This window comes from Cnephaeus nilssonii, assembly GCF_951640355.1.
Source record: "Cnephaeus nilssonii genome assembly, chromosome: 10".
Taxonomy (NCBI): domain Eukaryota; kingdom Metazoa; phylum Chordata; class Mammalia; order Chiroptera; family Vespertilionidae; genus Cnephaeus; species Cnephaeus nilssonii.
Genome location: NC_137081.1, coordinates 77,914,030 through 77,939,707, shown reverse-complemented (window position 1 = coordinate 77,939,707; position 25,678 = coordinate 77,914,030). Strand labels below are relative to the sequence as shown.

General features: G+C 40.8%; 1 protein-coding gene across 3 annotated transcripts in view; it reads right to left on the bottom strand.

Annotated features, from left to right (window-relative positions):
* The window catches only part of NCKAP5 (NCK associated protein 5), a 965,452-nt gene that overhangs the window by 848,569 nt on the left and 91,205 nt on the right, over positions 1–25,678 (bottom strand). For all 3 annotated transcript variants that reach the window (XM_079782414.1, XM_079782415.1, XM_079782418.1), the window contains exon 2: positions 4,496–4,625. In XM_079782414.1, coding sequence (XP_079638540.1) covers positions 4,496–4,564 — 69 coding nt within the window. In that variant the 5' untranslated portion in view covers positions 4,565–4,625. The remainder of the gene's footprint in view (positions 1–4,495; positions 4,626–25,678) is intronic.

Sequence of the window (25,678 nt, the reverse complement as noted above, 5' to 3'; positions counted from 1 at the left end):
AGATGCCACAAACCCGGAGATCCTTTTGACAAGATCCCTGTGCTACCTCCTCCAGGGTGCACAGCCAGGAACAGGGGATGGCGTGCATCTGGAGGAGAGAGTGGCAACTGTCCAACACATCCCACAGCTACAAAAGCACCTCAATATAAAGCACACTTTCAAAGACGCGTGCTGATTGGTCTAATTAATGTGTGCTGTGGAAGGCCTAATTACTCTAATGATTTGCATGTAAACTGTCCAGAGGATGAAGGATGAACTGAAGGGCCTAATTGGGCCTTTCCTGCTTCTGGAAGTCCATCAACCGGCCCTGCTGTCACAGCTGAGGATCGCGCATGGCCAACGTTTTGTTTTCCTTTCAGTGGGAGAGAAAGGAATGGGGACACGAGGAAAGAATTCATCATTCGTAAGAGAAACTGCTCCTCCTATCTGTGCTTAAAAGCAAAAGGCAATTTTTCCTCAAATTAAAAGAGAATGTTTGCCATTGAAACGTGAGCTGGTAAAAAAGATAATGCACTCCCCAGCCTTCTCAGCAGTTATGTTATCACAGCGACACATGTCACATAGCTGCATAGGAAGCCTGGGAGTGATTCCTGCACATAAAAAAGCACAGTGTGAAATGCGGACTTTTTCTGATCAAAAATCATCCTGAGGTGAGCTGAACAGCTTTGGGTCAAGGGACGATTTCTAGGGCGCTTTTGTTGTTTTCAGAGAGAAGACTACTCGCGGGGACCTGCAGCTGCTCGCACTCCCACTGGGCAGGCGCACTTGCAGCCACTTGTCTTGCTCTAGGGTCTTTACCCCCCACATTGAAACAAATTTCTCATTTCAGTTTCACTTACCTGTCACTTTCTTCATAAAAGGGATGATTTATCAAGTAAAAAAAAATCATCAACATCAAAGAATAGTTCAGCATTACCAGAGTACACACACATACCACACACACACACACACACACACACACACACACACACACACACTCACTCACACCCTCCCCTGTATCATGCTCTGAAAGCAAAATTGTGACTAAGAACCACAAACTCGCTTCCCCCACTGGAGGTTTGTTTTAGAATCTGAGTGTGAGTCTCTGCACTCTGTGGTTCCTCCGCCTAAAAATGGTAATAACTTGCTGCAAGGAAGCTATAATTTCTACTCCACACTTCATGATTTGATTGAAAATAGATGTGAAATAAAGAGTGTAATGAAGTTAATAGCACCTTACTCTCACAGTCCATTAGGAGGAATTTTTTCCTGCAAAGTGGAAACTGGAAATTACCTCTGGGCCTTCTCACTCTCCAACACACAGGTCACCATGACACGCGGGGGGTTCAAGGCTGAAGGATTTAATGATTCTCTTTCCTCTGGTCAGTTTTCCAAAGGGACCTCTCCTCTTACTGGGGTATCATACACACAGTGAGAGATAGAGGCCTGAAGAAACAGGTAGGAAACGGCCGTTCTATTCCTGGTTGTATCCTAGTTGTAGGACCTCAGGAAAAGCATTGAACTTTGCTGAGTATTAACTACTCCTTCTGCAAAGTGAGGGGACTAGATAAACCATTCCCCATTTAGTCTCTCTCACGTTCATGCCTCTTACTCCCTCTTGGTCTCTCTCTCTCTCTCTCTCTCTCTCTCTCTCTCTCTCTCTCTCTCTCTCTCTCCCCCCCCTCTCTTCATCCCTTCATCCCTCTCTAAAAATAAAAAATATTATAAAAATATCATAAAATAAACATGCCTTGGGAATTATATGATGTGTTTCCCCTTTTTTTCTCTCTTATATTTCCCAGCCACTCTTCCCTAGAATCATCCCTGTGTGTTCCTTGCCTAGTTATTTGTATGATTTCAGCATGGATCCTAAAGAGGGCCATGTCTTAGATTCACATCCTTTATAGCCCAGTGAATTTTTGGGGGGGTCTTATTTGTGTGTGTGTGTGTTTTTTTAATAATCCTCACCCGAGGATATTTTTCCCATTGATTTCTAGAGAGTGGAAGGGAGGGAGAGGGCAAGAGAGAAAAATATAGAGACGTGAGAGAGATACATCAATCGGTTGCTTTCGGCATGCTCCAGGGCCAGGGACCAGGGACCAAAGCTACAACCCAGACACGTGCCCTTGACTGGGAATCAAACCCTAACCTTTCCCTGTGTGGGTCAATGCTCTAACCAGTGAGCAACACCGGTCAGGGCTACAGGCCAGTCGGTTTTGATCTCAACCCCTCCTACCTCTTCCTGACAGTCACAATAAATTTCTTCCAAGAGACTTTCAGTGGGTCTTATGCTCAAAGAACCAAGTCAAGAAGAATATTCTTGCTGTCATTGTCCCAGCAGCAGTATCTTATATGAGGAAGGAACACAACACTAAAACAGAGGGGAAAATTACAGTCTTCCAGCCTAATAGCATAACACTGACTAGCAGGCAAGCACCCCATGTACTGGGCCATGTAGTCACAGATGACCACATCCTTTTTCGGGATTTTCCCATATACACGTACAGATGTAACACTTAATCTGCCTCTAGGAAACAAGAAAGGTATTTCACTAGAGTAAAAACTCTCCCAAGCATCATTTAGGGAGATTGAACAGGATTAAGTTTCTTAGGTGGTCCAGGCAACAAGTTCTCATTTTCACAGTGTTCCTTTATGCTGTAAGTCAAAACACAGATTCATAGCCCCCACAAGACTTGGGGTAGCGCCATATGCCAACGGGAACGCAAGCTTAGTTTGGGGCTTCCCGCTAGCACTGGTAATGTGACAGGCTCTGATTTATGCTCACAGTCCAACCTATCACTGAGCAAAATATAAATGTGGCCAAAGATTTCATTTAGACTATTTCCTCTTTCTCTGATGTTCAGGGACCCAATCCTTCCCACTAATCCACTTCCCCTTCCCTACTTGCCCCAACCCAGCCCTGCATTCCAGCTCTCTATATTCTGTCCCTTCTTGTTTACCAATTCCCTCCACAAAACTCTGCTCATCTGATGACACCTGGGAATGATCCAAGATCTTTACTAGTAAGTGCTACTGTGAGTTACTGAAAGACAATACCTTAGCATGCCTGCTTTGATAGGGTCATTGCATATTCTCTGGGATCTATGGAAGAATTTGGGCTTTAGGGACTAACCAACAAGGATAATATTTTGGTGTTAAGAGAATCTTTCCTGTGCTGCTCATATCACACTATATGAGCATCTCTGTCCCTGCCTGGGCATAAGACAGACCCCAACGCCAACGACAGCCTGATATGAAAGAAGTGTTTTCTTTGTCAAAGGAGAAGCTGAGAAATTATCTTTTTATCCTAATTCCCCGTAAGTTGCAAAAGGAATAGATATAAACACACAGACACACACACACACACACAAACACACAATTTTCACTATATTCTACCTAGAGATAGAAGACACTAGAGATGAGGAGAACACATAACCATTGGAAGTTGAACTTAAAATACTATTAAAGTTTTTAGCCTCTGAAGGTCTGCTGCTCAGTGCACAGCCCTCAGAGATACAGACGTTGCATCAAATAACAAAAGAAGAACTAGACCCAAAAGTTCCTCAATCCCCAGACACTCACGTCTGTGAACAGTTTGTGATATGAAACCTCAGCAGTTATGGGGTAAACAGCTAATTTGTACAATGACAGAGTAAGATCTACAGCAGCAGAGTTGGAGAAGTGCAACTAATAAATCAATTCAACCAGTATTTTATGGGACACCTACTCTGATCCAAAGTCCGGGCCAGCTGCTGGGAGTATACAATCAATAAAGCACATCCCTGTACAATAAGCAAATGAAGGAACCAAGCTAGCTTCTATCTCAGTACATGAGCAAAAGGGGAAGGAGCGACTTGCTAGCTTTGATTTCTTGCCCTGTTCATATGCATTATAGAATGGAAGAGGTGACCCACACATTTGAGCTCAAAGACTAAAGAGCGGCCAACCTTCAGAAATCAGGGACTTAGTCTATTTCCTTGAACTAACCAGATTCTCATACACAAAAACAAACACAACCATACGGTTAAGAATGATGCTCATCAGCATTAAAACATTTAGAAGAAAGTTTGTGGACAATTAAACTCATTTACATACCTAAGAAGTTCTCGGAGTTTCTTCGCTCTTCAATATTGGAGCTCTATTGAATTCTTGTTCAACTTATCCCAAAGTTAAGATAAATGGGTGATGGAACGACTATATATAGGCTCAGCATTTGGCATCAGCTGTACAGTAGTGTTTTTGTATAGGTTAAAGTCTACTTCGGCTGGAATTAATGTAATTATATATAATGTTGACAGATTATGACATTTGCCTATTAAGACACTATACAAACATTCCAATAATTTACAGGCTTTTGACTCGGTAAAAAATAAATGAAACAAAATCCCAAGGGATATTGCTAATGGGGTAACTGAAATAGAGGTTTCAAAAGCACAGGGTTCAGGAAATAACAGTCAAAGAATAATGCATTTTCAGCCAAAACATATAGAGTGGTAAATGAATATTTAGTACTTACCACAAGACTGCTGTCTAGAGACAGCCTTTTTCCAAAGTCCCTTTTCTCAAGCTGTCTCTTTCCCTCCATGGGTGAAGTTATTTATTTTCCTTTGTGATTTATAAGAATTCCCCCTCTGTTTCCAGGGTCACTGCAAAAAGTGAACATGTTTTTTACTATCCGAGTGAACAGTGTTTAAACCCTTGTTTTTAACTTTCTAACCAGGAACAAGTATTGGAGCCAAAAATATCCAGACCCATATAATAAGTATAGAACTGGGCTCTCTCAACATCCAAGATCTCTCCAGTTGCAAATGTCAGAGTCATCTTTATGGAGGCCCCTGTGTTTTTATAGGTTTTGCTCATGGTGTTGGGGAATGGGTTTGTAGGTCGAATCAGCAGACTGTGGAAAAAAGCAAACAGTCCATTTTATGCCACACTTGCTCCACACCCACCCTCTCTCTATCAGCAGGCACCATTCTGTTTCTTTGCACGTAGATGCTGTCTGCAAATTCCATGAGATCAAACTGGCAAAAACCACGCTCCATAACTGAGAGTTATGGAGCCCCAAACCCAGTGTTGGAAAACTGAAATATGAACATTATTGTCAGTATTAAATTTAAAAATATATTTAATTTAAACATATTTGAGGAACATTATAAGATACATGTCCTTTGGGACAAGTTGATTTAGAAAGCATGGTAGATGACATCATTATTGTCAATGAGTATTTATTTGAACACCCACTGCATTCCATCATATGAGATATAGTTCATCCCCGCATCCACTGAGATTGCTTGTTCTAGAATTATTAAGTATTCTAGTTAGTAAGAATGTGTCGTATGTATTAAGCACAAACTTCCAGTTTTCACCAAGATGGAAAAGGCTTGAAGTAAGAGAAATGAGTTTGAGCCCAAGCTTTCCTTCCCATTAGCCAAGTGACTTTGAACAAGTCATTGAGCCTCTAAAAATCCATGTTTCTCAACTGCAATCAACAGCAATCAAATGATGTATATAAAAAGTAGTTTAAAGGTAATGACTTACAACTTGCCCATATGTCAGTTATAATTTTACACAGATTACATTAAAAACTGGTTAACCTTAAATACTAGTTGACATAATTGAATGTCTTTGATGATTCGGAAGGCGCTTTGAGATACAGAAATGCTCTTAATCCACACAAAATGCTCCCAATCTGCATAAATCCATTGTCCTGCTGATATCGAAGAGCTGATCTTCATAAAATGCTATACCAACCACTTTTCATAAAATTGAAAATAAATATTTTTCACAACTCTCTCAACTGCTCTAACTCTGAAGAGGATGCAAGGGACTCTCCTTCACAGACCACACGCAGCATGTGGCCTCTTTTCCTTGGTTCCCTCCCCCAGGAAGAGAGTGGAGACAGTTGTGACCCAGACGGAGTCTGCCCAAATTATAGTTAATTGCAGGAAGCTGATGGACCCCTTTTCCAGCCCTAGGCTCCCTTCTCCATCTGAGTCATTCTCTCTCTCATTTTTCAGAAACACTAATTTTAATTCATTACTGGTCCACTCAGAAACTCCTAGGAGTTCATTCTGAATTCAGGATAAAATCCAAATTTTTCAACATCATGTTCAAGGTCTACTTCCTGCCAACTAGTCTTTGCAATCCCAAACACACTAGGCACATTCCTAAAACCATGCTTTTGATCATTCCTCTCACCTCCATCTGGTCTATCCCTCCCCTTGCTCCAACGCCTGGCTCAGCTCCCATCTTCTTCACAATACCTTCCTAGTCACTCCATTTGGCAATGATTTCTTTCTCTCCCAAGTTTCATACAAGTCCTCCGTGGCTTACCTTATTAATCACCATCATCACCTAGGATAATTCTTTTAATATAGTAAGTTCTTAATAGTTGCTTTTTAGTAGAGCCTAATAGTTAAAAACAAACTCTCCGAAGCATTTTTCAGGACTAGGTTAGCTCTACACTATTACTATAGACAAAACTACTAGTCATCTGAAATTTGTTCGGGAACTTATGTCCCACTTTCAGCTGTTCCACCCACTTTGCAGCCCCTTCCTCATCTCAGTGACTGGCTGTACTGGTAGCTCAGAATACTCTCTGTAATAAGGAATCCAACTAGAGAGACTAATCAGACACTGAGATTTCCCCCAGAATCAAAAGCATGCCCTGCTAAGTCTTAATCCAAAGAGCCATGGGGTTTGATGAGTCACAATAGATAATCCTTTGACATTTAGCGCATATTTCTTGACTACCAGGGAGGACGAAGTATTTAGATGTTGATGACACAGCCATGTCTAAGACAGACTAGGTTCCTGACATTCTAACGGGAGGATATAGACAATAAAGAAGCAAACAAACAACTCCAAATGGTGATAGGTACCTGCTCTGAAGGCAATAATCCCCAGTATGTCGTGTAACAGTTTCAAGCATGTGGAAGGGGAGAATAGTTTAAATAGAATGGTAAAGGTGGGAGCCAGCCATGTAAAAACACGTGTACAGAGCATGCCAGGAAGAGAAGTCAGTTTTTCTGCTGGGAAGGATCTGGGAAAATTTTGTGTGTCCCAGAATAGGGAACAAAGCAAGCTAGGAAGAGAGCGTGTGAGCAAAGTGTGAGATGTAAGCAACAACTGTATCACGCAGGGCCCTGCAGGCCAAGGAAACTTGCTTGTTCTAAACACAATGTTGAAATCTTAGGGTTTGATTCTCTACTTTACTCTTTTCTAGCTGATAACATTAAACAAATTATTTAACCTATTTAAGCTTCAGTTGATTCAGCTATAAAATGGAATCAATAGTAGGACCTTCATATTGAGGTTGATATGATGATTAATGAGATGGTCCATTTAAATAGAAGTGCCTGACACACAGTAGGTAAGCTTTAAATATTGAACATTGGTTATCTTTTCTGGTAAATGTGATGAAACTCATTAAGGAGAAACTGGTGACTGGATTTTATGCTCCATAATAGGCTAATGAGGCTGTCATTTTGGGAAATGGGGATCCTTTTGACAGTTCTCTATTAGCCTAGTCTACCAGGTGGATGGTTGATTGAACAGCTTAGCCTGGTCAATTTATTTTCATACTTTATGTTTTCAATTACAAAGGCAGAGATTGACATTCAAAATATTTATCAACTGACACAGCATAGGTATTGACCAATCAGAAGAACACAGTCCAGGGCAACAGGCAGTATAACTGCAGCCGTGGGTCCTGTCCAAACTTCAGCCTAAGTGTATGTCCTACTCCCATCCCAAGAACTTGAAAATTTATGTGTTAAACCATAAAACAATCATGGAAACTATCAAAGTTACACAAAAGGATCAAAGCAACACCCCACCCCAAAAAAGTAGCAACCAGGTTATGTCAACATGAAAAGGGGAGGGATCCAAGAAGGAAAAGCCAGGAAGGCTGACACACCCGCCTGCAGTACCATCAGGGAAGAAGAGTACCCACATTTATATATGACCAGCAAGGACTAAGGGTCTAGAAGGCAAATGAGTAGGTCACACCCCAACGACATTTTGGTATTACACTGGTCATTTGTATCATCCAATAAACGCTCTTGCTCAGAGACCACTGTCAAGAAACCTTCTAATTTTACTTGATTCCTATGTAGGTTAACTTAGAGAGGAATGTGCTGACCAGCAAATGTACGCAGGTGATCTTTTGTTAAGTTAGGTTTTAAGTACAGTTTGCAATTTGGCATCTGACTCTATATTCATGAGTTAGGGATTTGCTTAGTATATTAATCAGCGTGTATTGCCATAACACAATACCACAGACAAGGTGGCTAAAACAATAGACATTTATTTTTCTCACAGTTCTGGGGGCCTGACGTTCAAGTTCAAGGTGCCTGCAGGGCTGGTTTCTGATAAGGCTCTCTCCTTAGTTTGCATTTGCCTGCTCTGTGTCCTCACATGGGCTTTTCCTTTGCACACATGCTTCTGGTGTATCTTCCTTTTCTTATAAGGACACCAATCCTATTGAATAAGGCCCCCACTCTTAAGATGTTACTTTACCTTAATCTCCTCCTGAAAGGCTCTATCACCAGCCCTGGCCAAGTGGTTCCGTTGGTAGGAGTGTTATCCCGTACACCAGAAGCTTGTGGATTGGATCCTCAGCTGGGGAGGCAACTAACTGATCAATATTTCTCTCTCATATCGATGATTCTCTCTCAAATCAATAAAAAACTATCCTATTGCCAAATATAGTTGTATTGGAGGTTAGGGCTTCCACATATGAATTTTTAAGGGTCCAGTTCAGTCCATAAGAGTTAGTTTTGATCAGATTTCAAAGTCTGATTACATTTCAGTGTGCTAATAATCAAATTTCTGAGTCTAAACTGCTGCGAGAAAACTCTGGGTGTCACTGGCTACTCCCAGGCCCTATCCCTCTCCTCTGGCTATTTCACTATTTGATTTCACCACTACCACTACGCACCCCACCTGGCTGTGCTATATTCATTCGTCTCCGTATTGCAAGTCAAGAGGTGCAAACTACATTATCGAGATTTATTAGTCAGCTGAGCACGTTGGATTCTGCCGACAGAAAGCAGTGAGAGATCAGAAGGCAACAGGAAGGAAGACGCCATTCTGCTTCCAGCTCCCGCTGCCCAGCCTCAACAGCAGTGCACTAGAGGCTCCAGGGACTTCCCTGGTGCCCCCAAGGACTCAGCGTAAGAAGAGGCAGCCAGCCGCAGCCGCCCTCCCCGGGGAAGGGGAAGTACCGCCACCTCATGCCTTCCGCTCACCAGCCCTCCCAACAGCTTCGTAACAAATCCATGCAGGGAAGCCCTCTCTGCCTGAAATATCCAGCGCAGTTTCTCATTCCCGGGCTTGACAACTGAAGCACACCCCAGACACAGACACCTTTGGACAGGCAGCCAGCTTTCCCTGCACAGCGCCTGGCTTCCCTCTTGTGAGCCTTCTGAAGTAACAGCACTGACCCTAAGGTCCTCCAACACTAAGATCCTGGAGAGCAGGGACAGTGTCTTATGTTCCACGTTCCCCTCGAGCCGTGGTCGGCAAACTGTGGCTCGCGAGCCACATGCGGCTCTTTGGCCCCTTGAGTGTGGCTCTTCCACAAAATACCTCGGCCTGGGCGAGTCTATTTTGAAGAAGTGGCGTTAGAAGAAGTTTAAGCTTAAAAAATTTGGCTCTCAGAAGAAATGTCAATCGTTGTACTGTTGATATTTGGCTCTGTTGACTAATGAGTTTGCCGACCACTGCCCTAGAGGGTATAATGCCTTGTGCGTACCCACACGGCACACACTGAAGGAGCAATTGTTATTTGTGTGAATGAATAAATAAAGGAATGTTTACAACTCTCTTCGTGAACATGCAAAGAGCAAGGCAGCAATGTAACACCCCTAAAGCAAAGCGATGCTAGGCACATGTATAACACTGAACTTACTTTGCCAAATATACAGACATACCCAAGCCTCAAAGAGAAGACTTTATCATGATTTAAAAACTATTATCAACCTAAAATTACTACTTAGGCCCTGCCTGCACTCACGAAGTGCCATGGCCCATTGTGTTCCTGTCTTTCCGGTGGCTTCTCACAATCCTGGCTCCCAGGAACACACACCTGCCTCTGAGGGATGCACTGAGCGCCTGGCCCTCCATGCAGGAGGGGCGGGAGTAGGAGGGATGGCCAGAGCGCTGAAGGACGACAGGTTATGAAGCATCTATTTTTGGATGATGGTCATTGTTACTGATCTCTCCCCCTTACATTTCTCTCTGGCGAAGAAAATACTATTTATTGGCATCCGTAGAAATCTCAGTTGGCCTTAATAAATTCTCTTTAATTTTCCTCACAGATAGTAATGGCCTTTCAGTGGTACACAGAGCCTTTAATATTCCTAGAGATATCAGTAATTTTTTTTCTGCTGGACTTTGTTAACGAACTGTATAACTTTCAATAACCAAATAACATCTTCCGATAAAATCTCAAAGGCACATTTCCTCACATGGACATAGTCACATGCATGCAGAAACACACTCTCACGCTCTCACATGTACACTCACACACACGCTCACACACTCACACACATTTCTTTGTCTCATTTCTGCCTCCCTGCTCCCCCCACACCCCACCCCTGCTAGGAAATTGTAATAGCAGTGGCAGCCGAAATGGAGAAACATGGTAGAGCCATAAGACACTGGAAGATTTGGCTCCCAGCCCTCTTTGCCCTGTGAATTTGAGCACGTTCCCTAACGTCTGTGCGTCAGCATTTCCTAATCTGTTCTCCACAGGTTATTGTGCGGCTCCAGTGAGATCCCATGTGAAAAAGCCCTTCCACGTCTATTCACAATACTTTTCAGTCGGCTTCATTAAGCCACAACCAGGGGAAAGACGACTGTTTGCAGCAATGAACATCCCGAGAACAATCTGTCAATCTCACTGGCATAGCCGCCGCAGCACCCACCACACCGGCTCCTGGAAATCCTGAAGAGAATAATTTCAGAACTGAACGTGCCAAAGACAATGAGAGGGCAGCGAGTTTCCTGTCCCTGAGAAGACAGCTGGGCAGCTCTGCCCACTTGGTGCTTCTCAGAATCTCCTGGGAGCCTGTGTAACACCCAGGAGCAGGCCCCGTTGCAGGCCCTGGAATCTCCAGGGACAGAAGTCTCAAGCACCAGAGGAGGCGGCCACTGCTCAGGACAGTGGTTCTCAAACTCAGCTGCATATCCCACTCACCTGGAGAGTCCCTGAGGCCCATCCCCAGGCCAAATAAACCAGGATCACTAGGAGTGTGACCCAGTCATCATTCTTTTAAGATCCCAGAATGACTCCAAAACACAACCAAGGGAGCACCAGTTTGAAGGGAAAGTACCCCCTTTCTTTATCTGCTTCCCTTTCTTCCAGGGTCTTATGACTCTACCATGTTGGCTGCAACATCTGCCTTCTTGTTAACAGCAATTCTTAATCTGCACACTCTAAGGCAGTTAGATACAAATTGTTAGATACAAACAATGTTAGATACAAATAATTTGAACCAGCACCTTTCTTCCTCTCACCCCACCCTCTCAGGCTTTGCTCACAGTGGTACAAGTTTGTTTTGTGCAGGAACAAGATTTGAATTAAGACAGAACTGTCAAATCTAGATTCCAAATTAACGTGCAGATATCATAGAAACTCGGAGTGAAGCCACAACTTAGAGAAAGAAGGAAGAAATGTCCAACACCAAGAACAAGAGGGTCAGAAAGTCCTGACTCAAATGCTCCCAAATCCCACTCCCTCATTCCTGTCCACCATTCTCCACTGTGAGGGCCTTGCTCTCATTTCACAGTGACAAGAGCAGAAATTATGAATTTGTGAAATTTGCTTAGAGCTACCAAACAGAATGTTTGAAACTTCTGTCACCTTTATATTAAAACTAGAGGCCCAGTGCATGAAAATTCATCCACTGGGGGGATCCCTCAGCCCAGCCTGCCCCCTCTCACAGTCCGGGAGCCCTCAGGGGCAGGAGGCAACACAACGATCAGGGGAAGGCAACGCCCCATCACACCTCTGCTGCTGCCACTGCCGGCAGCGCAAGCCTCGGCTGGCCCTGGTTACCTGAGCCTCGGGCTGTCCTGGGCGGCTGGGCAGCTGCCATCCGAGGCTTACCTGTGCCTCTGGCCAGCCCTGGACGGCTGGGGGAATAAGGGGACCGGGTTACTCCAGAGGCAGGCGCATGGGGCAGGCCCAACCTTGCTGTGCGCCTGTGGCCCCAGGAGGACTGAGGGGACTGGGCACCGCCATCTTTGAGGGCATAGCAGTCAATTAGCATATTCCCTCCTTATTGGCTGTGGGCGCCACCATTTTGCGACGGTGTGAGGGTCAACTAGCATATTCCCTCTTTATTAGATAGGATCTTTTCATACCCATCTATTAAGCCTCTGTAAAAGAACAGCAGAAGGCTGGCCTCATGCATCAAACACACACACACAACCATTTCCTTTTGGAAGATACACTGGCTCAGTAACCTGCAATTGATACATCCATTCATGAGGTGTTTAGGTAAAGGTGTGTGGACACGTGCATGTGTATGTATAGATGTGTATGTGTATATGTGTGCATGTGTGTGTGCATGAGTATACATGTGTTGCACATGTGTGTGTGTGTGCACATGCACTCTGATTAAACAGAAAACTGCCGTCTCCATTCTGGACATGAGGGGGGGAAAACACCAAATCATGTGATTTTCAACCATAAGGTGTCTAATCCTAGCAGCACCCTGACACTGACTGGGAAGACTGAATGCTAACATACTCCCCGAACGCAGTGTCCATCCTTGCCAGAAAAATGCATGGTTGGACACACTCTCTCAGGGATGTGACAACAGCTTTCTCATTTGAAGTAAAGAAATGTTTGCATGATGATGAAAACTGGCTTAAAAAAATGGTTTCATGAGCTCATTTTTATTAAACCTCTCACCCTACATGCTGTTCAGTAGCTTAGAGCCAATGGCTTAAAAGCTGGTTGGACCCCTTAGAATCACGGCCCATGGCCCCTCCCAGGTAAATGGCACCTCCAACATGGAGAGTGAGGGAGCACAGCAGAGTCTGGGTGTGGGGAGCTTGGCATTGTTTAACACATGGCTTTGTAAGCTGAAACAGTTAAAATATTGATATTGCTTCAAACTAAGTTCCTTAGGAATGGAGGACAGGGAAAACTCTTGGAACCTTTAATATGTCCAAAATTCAGTAATTTCTAACCCTTATCTTTTAAATCTTTTAAAAATTGAGATATATTTCACATACCATAAAATCTGCCTGTTTAACGTGCACAAATCAGTGTCAACACTTTCTTTTACCCAAAATTTATTTGCTACAGAAACTGGGGGCTGTGTTTCTCTTTTAGCATGGACATAAAGGTGTCTCCCCTTCTCTGCTTGAGCTCCACCAAGCCTGACTATCCCACACCACCATCACTGGGGTAGCAGCATTCTAGACATCCTAAGTTAAATTCTTCAACTGAAAAGTCCTGTGACCTTGAGCAATGTTAGTGACCTTGAGCAATATAATATCTTGGCCTAAGTCTCTTCATGGACACAATTAAGGTAATAATAACAGCAATAACCTTAATGAAATTGCTCTGAGAAATAAAATGATGCATGTTTTAAATACCGGAGAAGATGCTTGATGACTGTTAAATATAACTCAACAGAATTCTTTTCATCCAGAATTCAGTGATTTTTATTCAATGTATATTTTCTTCCATGCCCTGTGTTAGGCCCTAATGAGAGGAGAGGAGAGGGAGAGGATGAAGTAGGGAGGTAGGGAAAGGAAAGGAGAGAGGAGGGGAGGAGAGAGGAGAAGAGAGGAGGGGAGGGGAGGGGGAAGAAGGAGGAGAGAAGAGGAAAGAGGAGGAGGAAAAGGAGAAGAAGAAAAGGGAAGATGAAAGAAAGAAGATACGAAGTACAATACTCAAATATCAAGGGAGTTTAAAATCTAAGAGGGAATAATGATTTCTATATTCATAGTAAAAAGGTAAAAAAAAAAAAAAGGGTGAATGAATGAATGAATGATTTTAGTATAAAGGAGAATCCCACTTAGATAATCCTGGAAAACTTGCCTTTATTCTCATTCACAGTACTTCCAGCTGCTTTCCAGACATGGACTTTTGCTGCATTTTTACCGTATTTGAACTAAAAACGAAGAGACAGAATGGCAGGGGTTTGGACCAGCGTAAGCATTTCAGCTCTGGTTGCTCTTCTCCCACCATCTGTTCTTTCTCTCCCGGTCTTTCTTTGTAAAGATTTTCCCTGCTGTTTAGTTCCCTCCTCTGCCTCTTCCCCATTTATCACTTTAGAAAGGTTTCTCGTTCATTACATGAAATGTCTACACATTGCCCATAAACTCTTAAGGGGAAGTCAGTGTACAAATAAAACAGATAAATAAATAACTTTTAAAATAAATAAGTTGTGCACACAACCCCAGTGGGTTGGAAGAATATTCAGATAACTGACTAGGGAAAATAATTTTCACACTGTGTCATCAGCTTACACTAATGAGTTAATTAAATTAGAAAAATTCCACTGCCAAAAGCAAAAACATCTAAATCCGTGGGATGCTGGGGGAATTATAGGCCGTGCTACTAAATGAATTCTGTTCAAGCTTTTTTTTTTTTTTTCCTTTGAAAAGGCTGTAGAGAACTACACTTAAAAAACCATCCAATTTCAAGAGTGTATTTTCCATCTGGGGCTAGTTGGGTAGAATACACTCTAAACTCTGCAAATCCCACTGAGAGGCAACATGACTTGTTAGGAAAACAGTTTATGAAAAGCAGTGTTTTGTGGAGATCCAGCAAAAGGTTTAACTGTGATGTCCCCATATACTGCGGATTCATTATTTTCCACTAACTGCCTTTGCACACAAGTGAAAAACCAAAATGATTCAGGAAATGGGTATAGTAAAATAAATCGAAAGCCAACATACTGCTATAGCTTTAGCTGATAATTTGAGTATTTCCAACTACCTGAAAACTTTTGTCACTTTAAGAGTTTATTCACTCTTCTCTTTAGTCACTTCCTTCCACAAATCTCATGCTCCAAATAATTCTGGTGTGAAAAGGAAAAGCCGGAAGCCTAGTAAGTAAAGATTAAAGGATTAAGCTTTAAATACCATTAATATGCTAAAAACAATAGAAAGAATTATTTCTTTTTAAAATATCTTTTTATTGATTTCAGAGACAAAGGGAGAGAAAGAGAGAGACTCATTGATCAGCTGCCTCCTACACACACCCCACTAGGGATCGAGCCCGCAATCCGGGCATGTGCTCTTAAGTGGAATTGAACCCAGGACCTTTCAGTCCACAGGCTAATGCTCTATCCACTGTGCCAAACTAGCTAGGGAAGAAATAATTCTTAATAAACCATAAAATGTAGAATATGACATTAAAGATGTCCTATGTGACAGCAGCTGTCAAAATGAAATGTATAAAAAAAGTCTCAAAGATGTTCATCTTCTCTACAGTGTTTAATTAAATTGAGAGTGTTATTCCCTCATGGAGAGAAAGGTGAGCTAAAATCTCTTTAAAAGGTAAAACAGGAGTTCTAAGATGATGGCATAGATAAACATGGTACTCGAAACCTCCCATTAACCACATCAAAATTACAAGTGAACTGCAGAACAATCATCTGTCAGAACCACCTGAAATCTAGCTGAAAAGAAGCCCTAGAACTGAAGATATAAAGCAGCAGCCACATGGAGACTTGGAGGAGGAGCGGAGACACTGACTGAGCTGGTTCTACACCCACATGTGTGGTGGATAAAAGTCGGGAGGAATATCTCAGCTGCCGTGGAGGTCCCTGCTGAGGAGCAATAGGTCCCAGGCCTATATCAGAACCCCCACCCAGGGAAGATAAGTCCCCATAACTTCTGGCTGTAAAAACAAGCAGGGATGGTGGCTGAGTGAAAAGGAGGGCTTCTAGAATCCCAGGCAGTTCCTCTTAAAGGGCCCGTTCATGGACTTGACTTAGAGGGACTCACTTCCTCTGAGCCCTACTGCTGGGGCAGCTGCTCACAAGATGCCAGGGACATAAGGGGAGAACCTGAATTGTCTGGCTTCAGAACTGCCAGCTTAACCCGTTGTTCTTTTGTTGAGCCCTCCTCCCACAGAGGCAGCAAATGGGCCCTATATCTGAGTCTCCATCAACCTGGCTCACATTGTTCCCCCACTGTAGTGATTCTGAGACCCTGCTCCACCCAGATCCTGGGCCCACCCAAGCTGTTTCCAGTGGCTTTTCTATACAAATGGCCTCTCTTGACTCATGCTTCAGACTTGCCTAAAATCTCTCAAAAAAGCAGCATCTGGCCTCTACATACCCCATATCTCTTGCTAAGTGGTTCTAGGCCTGGCACTAGTGGCAGCCGGACTCAGTTTGCAGTGTGGCCTCTCCCAGGCACCTCAAACACCAGCACAAGTAGCAGCCATCTTCTGATCTCTCTGCAGCTCATGCCCGGTGGCCCTGAATGGGGCACAGGTGGTGGCTGATCGTGCACCTCTCAGGCGGCCCCAGAGCCAGTGCAGCTGGTAAACAGCTTCAGAACACACTGGATTACAACCCAACCACTTCTATGAGCGACATGCTCAAAGTGTGAACTTGGTGGCACCAGAGCTCCACTGAAGTGAGTCCTGCTCTGTGGGGCAGGCCCTTTTCAGCAGCTCTTCTGCTGTAGTAATAGTTTCAGGTCCTTGAAACTGATTAATCTGGGGGTCAATCCCTCCCAGTGATATGCCAACAGCAATCAATAATCACTATAACAGGAAAATGCACACAGCCCACACAGGGGCACACCTGGAGTGCCCAGCTTGGGTAGAAGGTGAGGCTGCGCCAATGGACCTACAGGACACCTACTACATGAGAACACTCTATCAAACCCAGAATAAATAGCAGCTCTATCTAATATATAGAAACAAACTCAGGGAGGCAGCCCAAATGAAGAGACAAAGAAATGTGCCACAAATAAAAGAACAGGATAAACTTCCAGAAAAAGAACTAAATGAAATAGAGACAAGCAAACTACCAGATACAGAGTTCAAAACAACTCTGGTTATAAGGATGCTTGAGGAAGTTAGTGTGAACTTTAATAGCATAAAAAAGGACAAGGAAACCATAAAAGAGAACCAGTCAGAGTGAAGGATACACTAACTGAAATGAAGACTCAATTATAGGGAATCAAAAGTAGAGTAGATAAAGCAGAGAATCAAATCAGCGATTTGCAATATAAGGAACAATATATACCCAGTCAGAACAGCAAGAAGAAAAAGGAAGAAAAAAGAAATGAGCACAATATAAGAAGCCTCTAGGATAATTTCAAGTGTACCAACATTCACAATATGGGGATGCTGGAAGGAGAAGACAGAGAACAAGATGTTGAAAATCTATTTGAAAAAAATGACAGAAAACTTCCCTAACTGGCAAATTATTTCATTAATATAGAAGTCCAGGAAGCTCGGAGAGTCCCAAAGAAAATGAACCCAATGAAGCCCACTCCAAGACATATCATACTCATAATGTCAAAGATCTAAAGACAAAAGGAAAACCCTAAAAGCTACAAGAGAAAGGCAGTTAGTTATCTAAAAGATAGCCTCCATAAGACTGTTAGCTGATTTGTAAGCCAGAAGGGATTGGAACAAAATATTTGAAGTGATGAAAAGCAAGGACCTACAGCCAAGATTATTCTACCCAGGAAAGTTATAATTTAAAAGAGTTACCATATGACTCAGCAATCCCTCTTCTGTGTATCTACCCAAAAAAAATTGAAAACATTTATTCACAAAGAAATATGTACCCCTATGTTCACTGCAGCATTACTCACGGTGGCTAAGACACGGATACAATCTAAGTGTCCTTCGATAGATGACTGGATAAAGGAGATGTGATACGTATATACAATGGAATACTCAGCCAAATAAAAGATGAAATACCACCATTTGCAACAGCATGGATGAACCTTGAGAATATTATGCTAAGCAAAATCAGTCAGTCAGAAAAAGCTAAGAACCATATGATTTCACCCATATCTGGGATATAAAACTGAAATTCATGGACATAGACAACAATATGGTGGTTACCAGAGGGAAGGGGTTAAGGTTAGGGTGGGGTTAGGGTTAGGGGGTAGGTAGTAAAGGGTAAAGGGGGCCAAATATATGGTGATGGAAGATGACTTGACTTTAGGTGGTAGGCACACACAGTGCAATATACATTTCTCCACTCCTTGTATCTGTAACGGCTTATGACTCTTTTGACCAACAGAATGTGGCAAAATTATACTGAGGTCTGATGCTAGAACTTACCCAGAGACTAGCATGCTATGAAAAAGCCCAGGCTAGCACTGAAGGAGGAGAACCAAGGTACCCTAGTTGATAGCTACCCAAACTGCCAGATAAGTGGGTGAAGCCCACTTCAGTTCTTGAGCCCTTCAGTTCTAGTCAAGCGCTCAAATGACCAGTCATGTGAGTGATCTCAGCTGAGACCAACAGAAGAACCATACAAATTACCAACTCACGGAATCCTGAGGAAAAGGTAAGTCATTGTTGTTTTACGTAACCATGTATTGGCATGTTTTGTTATGCAACAATAGATAATTTAAAATAATCTCTCCATTAATTTTGGTCACTGTTCATGTCCTTCAGTAAAGTTTTATAATTTTCATTAAATAGTCCTTGGGCATATCTTCTTTAAATCCTAGGTGTTTATGTTTTTGTTGCTCTTGAGATTAAATGCTTTCTTTCTAATTGCATTTTCCAATTGGTTATAGGTAATGCCGAGAAAGAACTACTGATTAATAAACTTGGACTTTTGTTTAGCCCTTTTCCTGAGTACCCTTGCTAGTTCTAAGTATGCTTGTTTTAGTCTACTGCATTTTCTACCTAGAAAATAGAAACATTTTTGGCCTTTCCTTTCCAATATTTATAATTCTTATTTCTTTCTCTAGTCATATGGCATTGGCTAGGGAGCAAGTTGATAGTAGGAACTTTTGTTCCTTATTTCAGTGGAATTAGTTGTAATATTTTCATCAGTAAGTATGAAATTGTTTTGTTTCTTTTAAGCTACCAATTACCAGATTGAGGGAATTTCTACACATTCCTGGACCCTTATACTGCATTAAAATGTGTTATTCTGAATTTTAAACTAAAAATTTAACATACCAAAAAGTAACAAATATTCATGTACCCAATACCTATATTTAACACTATGTATGTAGGTACTAAGAATGATATGCACTATTGTTTAATGTTCATTTTGAAGCTCACATATGGTATCAGGCTTTCTCTATTCAGTTGTAGCATTATCCCCCACTTAATACTTCTACATTTTTTCCCACTTAACATTAGGAATCAAGATTTATACGTGTTGATAAAAGGAGTTCTCATTAATTTTAAATATTTTAAGACTCCTATTAAATAGACTTATGGCAGTTTATCTACCCAATTCCCCATAAGTGGATATTTAGAGTTTGCCACTACATCACAAACAATGCTGCTTTGAACGTTCTTGCTCGTGCATCTTTCTGAACAAAGGCAGAAAAGTTTCTCTCTCGTACAGAGAACGCACTGGGTCACAGGTTATGCACCTGTTCAACTTATCAGGCAGTCTCAAATTGTTCTCCCAAAATGGTTATCCTGCAGCAATTTTTACCTATGTCAGTGATGCTAAAATCTCTGTATTACCCTGGATTTTCCACCAGGTGACCTGGCAATCCCACTTCTAGGTATAGACCCAAATAAAATGAAATCACTATTTCGAAGAGATAGCTGCCCTCCCATGTTTATTGCAACATGATTCACAATAGCCAAGACATGAATACAACCTGAGTGCCCACTGTCCGTGAGTGGATAAAGAAAATGTGGCATATGTATATGGATATTATTCAGTCATATAAAAGTAAGAAATTTTGCCATTTGAAATGGCATGGATCGACCTTAAGGGAATTATGCTAAGTGAAATAAGTCAAACGGAGAAAGTACTCTATGAGCCCACTTACAAGTGAAAGCTAACAAAGCTGAACTCATAGAAACTGGGAGCAGAATGGTGGTTGCCAAGGGCTGGTGGATTGGGGAAATGGGGAGATGTTGATCACAGGGAACGAACTTATAGCTGTAAGATGAATGAGTTCTGGGGATCTAATGCATGCTATGATGAGTATGGTTAAAAATATTATATACTTGAAAGTTGCTAGAAAGTAAATATTAAACATTCTCACCACACAAACACACACAAATGGTAATATGTAAGGTGATGGAGGTGTTAACTAACCATATTGTGGTGATAATTTCATAAAATATATATGTGTATCCAGTCAACATGTTGTACACCTTAAACCTGCGCAATGCTGTATGTGCATTATATCTCAGTGAAGCTGGGAAGGTAAGGAAAGAAATGCCTGGTCACTTTGGCAGTTGGATCAGACAGCTTCTGTGAACTTGGACTGAAGGCAGTGTCTCTAATGTGACTTGATTAGTATTTTCTTTACATATTTATTCAGGGTTTTCCCCACCATATGGAGCCATGTGTGACAGGAAAATACTGAGCCAGGCTTTTAAATTAGTCTTTCTGAGTCCTTAGTCCTCCCTCTAGTTCAGTGTTTCTCAGCTTTTTAAATTTTGCATCACCCCCTAGCGCCCTTTAATTTTTTTCTTAATTCCTTCCCTTAACCTATAAAACTTTAATACCACAGATACCATATATCTATTTATGTAACTGTGGTCATTTTTAGAACCACAAATCATTGTGATTTCTAAAATTGTTGTCCCAGGAACCAATTTTCACCACCATTGATAATGTTTCTATCTAAAGATTTAAAATACTTTCAGGTTTCTCAATTTTCTCTTTTGGGAAATTCAATTTTATTCTCTTACATAATCAGAGGCTTATGATGCTTTTAACCAATAGAAGGGGGTCACCATGATAATGAGTTCTGAGTTCTTTAGAATAGGTACACACTCATTTGATGAAGTGTCTTATGGGAAGAGTTAGGGGGAAAAGAAAGGATTGGGCAAAGTCAACAGCTGCAAACCCAACGGGCTAAGAAGTAAGGAGGTAAATGAGAGAAGCTGGCCCAGAGGAGCTGCGTCCCCCTGGGAGCTCACACCCTGTCCAAAAGGAGCAGCTGGCACCCAACTGCAGCCAAAACCACCATGGAGGAATGGAGAGCCGCCTGGCCAAGCCCTTCATTTTTCAAGAGAACACAGAAATTCAGATATTTATACAAAACCTATCAATTTTTAAAGATTTCTCAGATGTTAAAAATATATTGCAGAAGCCAAACAGAATTCATCTGTGAGAAGTATGCAGCCTATTAAGCCACAAATTTGCAAATTTTAGTTACATGAGTTCTTACAAAACCCCCTCCACCTCTAAAATTCGATATTTTTTAAATTTTGAATTAATATAAAACTCTAAGAAGGTTGTAGTCTTAAATATTAACACCAAAAAAGCTAAGAACAGCTATAGCAGGGGGTGAATTAATATCCCATCACCTGCCTAGGCAAATAGAACATCCAAATCCAAATTTTCTTTTTATTATTTTTTTACATGAAGCCAAAATGTAGAAGCAATTGAAAGTTATAAATTCTGAAAGCATAAAGATTTTTTCCCCTTAAAATTAAATATTACTTGGGTTACAAAATAATTTTTAGATATTCATGTCTGCCATTACAGCACAGAGATTAAAAAAAAAAGTCTCTCCTTCAAAGACAACTTTATGTATTTCTTTAATTTAATAGATTTTCCAAGGAATGTGAGTATATATTTCTGTAATATCTTGGTTGTCTTTATATTTTCTTACTTCCTTGTTAGTTTTGGTATTTCTTTCTCATCCACACAAAAAGTAATTAAAGACACATGGATATTTTGATAGGTCACATTAATAAATTACTGAATTATGACAACTTGATAGTTCATAGTTAGCTATGAAGATGGCTTCAGTGGAGTTTAGCAAATCTTGATACATTTTTAAAATTCAAATGGAAGGTTTATGTATCTTGTTCTGTTACTAACAACCTATAAATTTTCATAAAAAATAATTTTTCTAGTCTTCATTTTTTCTCATATCACATATAAAAGAGAATGAACTAAGTGATCTCTAAGGTGCCTTTTGGCTCTAAAATGTTGTGATCTACAAAACCAGTTAAAGGAATTAAAGTCTTTGATTTTAAATTCATTGTAGTTTTTTCATTTAAAGTTTTATTGAGATATAATTCACATGTCATAATATTGAGCCATTTAAAGTCCAGTGAATTCACAGGATTGTGCAACCATCACCACCATCTGCAGTCATTTTAAAACACTTTCAACACTCTAAAAAGAAACCCATATACATTAGCGGTTCTTCCCCAAACTCTGCTCCCAACCCAGCTGCAGGCAACCACTGATCTATATTGTGTCTCCAGGAATTTGTTTATTCCGGATATTTTACATAAACAGAACCATAGGAGTAATCTTTGTGACTGACTTCTTTTTACTTAGCAAAATGTTTTCAAGAATCATCCATACTGTAGCATGCATCAGTACTTCACCCCTTTTTATGGTTGGACTAGCGGCCCTGTGCACGAAATTCATGCACGGGCCGTGGGGGTGGTGGGGGGGGGGGTGTCCCTCAGCCCGGCCTGCACTCTTTCCAACCTTCCAACCCGGGACCCCTAGGGGGATGTCTGACTGCCGGTTTAGGCCCGACCAGCAGTCAGACATCCCTCTCGCAATCCGGGACTGCTAGCTCCTAACTGCTCACATGCCTGCCTGCCTGATCGCCCCTACCACTCTGCCTGCCTGCCTGATCACCTCTAACCCCTCTGCCTGCCAACCTGATCGCCCCTAACTGCTCTCCCCTGCCGGCCTGAGAGCCCCCAACCGCCTCTGCCTCAGCCCCTGCCACCATGGCGACCGGAAGATGTCCAGTATATCCAGTCTAATTAGCATATTACCCTTTTATTAGTATATATAATACTCCATTGCATGGAATGCCATCTTTTATCTGTCCATATATCAGTTAATAGACATCTTGACTGTATTTACATTTTCACTATAAACACCATGCACAACTTTTTGTAGGGGCATATGTTTTCATTTCTCTTGGATATATACCTAGAAGTGGAATTGCTGGGTCGAATGTATACTCTTAGTTTAGCATCTTGAGAAACTGCCAAACAGTTTTCCAAAGTGGCTATATACCATTTTACATTCTCACAGTAATGTATTAGAATTCCAATTTTTCTACACCCTTACCAACATTTGTCATTGTCCATCTATTTAATCGGAGCCACTCTAGTGGATGTGAAGTGATATCTCATTGCAGTTTTTATTTCCATTTCCCTAATGGAAATGAAAATGATGAACATCTTTTCATGTGCTTATTGGCTATTTGTATATCTTCTTTGAAGAAATAGCTATTCAGATTTTTGCCCATTTGGGGAGGGGGAATGTAATTTGTCTTTTCATTGTTCAGTTGTAAGAGTACTTTATATATTCCAGACACCAGTCTCTTGCCAGATGAACTATTTGCAAATATTTTCTCCCATTCTGTGGGTTTTATTTTCAATTTCTTTATAGTGTCCTTTCATGTAGAAATATTTTTATTTTATTTTACTGAAGTCCAAGTTATTGATTTTTGTTGCTGCTGCAGATCATGCTTGTGATGTCACATCTAAGAAAACACTGACTATTCCAAAGTAAAAAGAAGATTTATTCCTATCATAGGAGTGTTATAATTTTAGCTTTTTCACTCAAGTCTATGATTCATTTTTAGTTAACACTTATGTATGATGTGAGGTAGGGCTTCATATCCATCCTATTTTACACATGGTATCCAGTAATTGAAAAGATTGTTCTTCCCCCACAGAATTGTCTTGACTCCCTTGTCAAAAATCAATTGATCATAGTGTGAGAGTTTAGTTCTTTACTCTCAATTTTATTAATTTGATGTTTTCATATAGCCTTATTGATTATTGATTACAATAGCTTTGTAGATTTAGAAATTAAGAGTCTTACTTTACTCTTCATTTTCAAAATGGTTTTGGCTATTTTCCATATTAAAATACTACCTTTCATTTCCATGTGAATTTTATGAAAAACTTAAAATTTTGACAAAAGCCAGATGGGATTTTGATAGTATTGCATTTAGTCTACAGATCAGTTTGGGGAGTACTGCTACCCTAACAATGCAAGTCTTCTGACTCATAAAAGTGGGGTATCTTCCTACATACTTACATGTTATTTAATATCGTTCAACAATGTTTTCTAGTTTTCGGTGTACAAGCCTTGCACTTTATTTGATAAATTTCTTCCTGGGTGTTATTCTCTGGGTTGCTACTATAAATGAGAGTATTTTCTTAATTACAGTTTTGGATGGTTCATTGCATTGTATGCCTTTTAAGCTTCAAGATGAAAAATGAAGTCACACCATTCACTCTAACTTTTTTTGTGTGATTTACTTTAAATCATGCACCCATTTTCTTAGTTATTTTTCTATTTATTTCTTTAATTTTTATTGAATTTATTGGGATTATATTAATAAAATTATATAGGTTTCAAGTGTAAAATTCTATAATACTGCATCTATATATTGTATTATGTTCTATTTTAGTCCTGAGCAATATATTTTTGTTTTATTTTTAAATTTTATTTTCATTAAGTCAGGAAAAGACACATATGATTTGTATACAGTATATTTGAATTTGAAGTTAAGCTGGATGCCCAACCTTGCCAATTAAATCACTTAAATTACATAGACTCCCATGATCTTTCACTAGCACTCACTGAACATTCACGGGAAGCACAACACTGACACTGTCTTAGCAGCCCACATTTATATAAAATACACTTACCCCTACCTAACAAGTACACGGCATTGAACTCCCATGACCTCAGAAAAACAGTTAAAAGAATAAAATATAAATAAATCACTTCAAGCCTGTTGCTTTCATCAAATATTTGCATTGAAGGCAGCATTTCCTTTGACTGCCAAAAGAAAAAAAAATTATTGTATCAGGAATCTGAATTTCAACTTTATTTTAGGGGGACTCCACTCAAACTGTTCTAACGCTGCCACTGTACCATTGCCTTTTCAAATTATGCTAATGTTGCTGATGGCATAAAATATAGTTATATGTTTTGGAGGAAAAATAAAACAAATTCTCACTACTCTGTTTTTTTTTCCTGGCAAATATAGCATGCATTCAAATGGAAAGAGTCACATTTGGTCATGGTTCTTGGAAACTTTGAGGAGCAGAAGTTAAATACCCAACACTTTGGAAAAATACAAACATTTAACATACCTACTTTTTTTGTGCAGTTTTAAGGACCATGATTAATCTGCCCATTCATGGATAAATGGACGTCAAAGTAAGAACTTCCTCTTAAATAATAGTTGAGAAAAATATATTAACTGTCACAGGTAAATTCCCTGGGATATATAAATAAGATAAACATCTCTGGGAACCAGAAACTGAGCTCAGAGAAGAAAGAGGGTACTGAGGTCCTTAGCCCACTGGGTCCTGGCTTTAGAGTCACACAAATTGGGAAAGAATTTGAACCCTAATATGTATTAAGTATTAAAAGCTTTCATGAGTGTTTGAGGACAAAAGACAGCAGGCTCTCTTCCAGAAAACACAGTCAGGAAAAGGGTCCCTCAATCTTGAAAAGAGGTTGGTGAAAATGAATGGTCGCCCAAGGCTACAGCTTACTGCATGTAGGATGCTGATGGG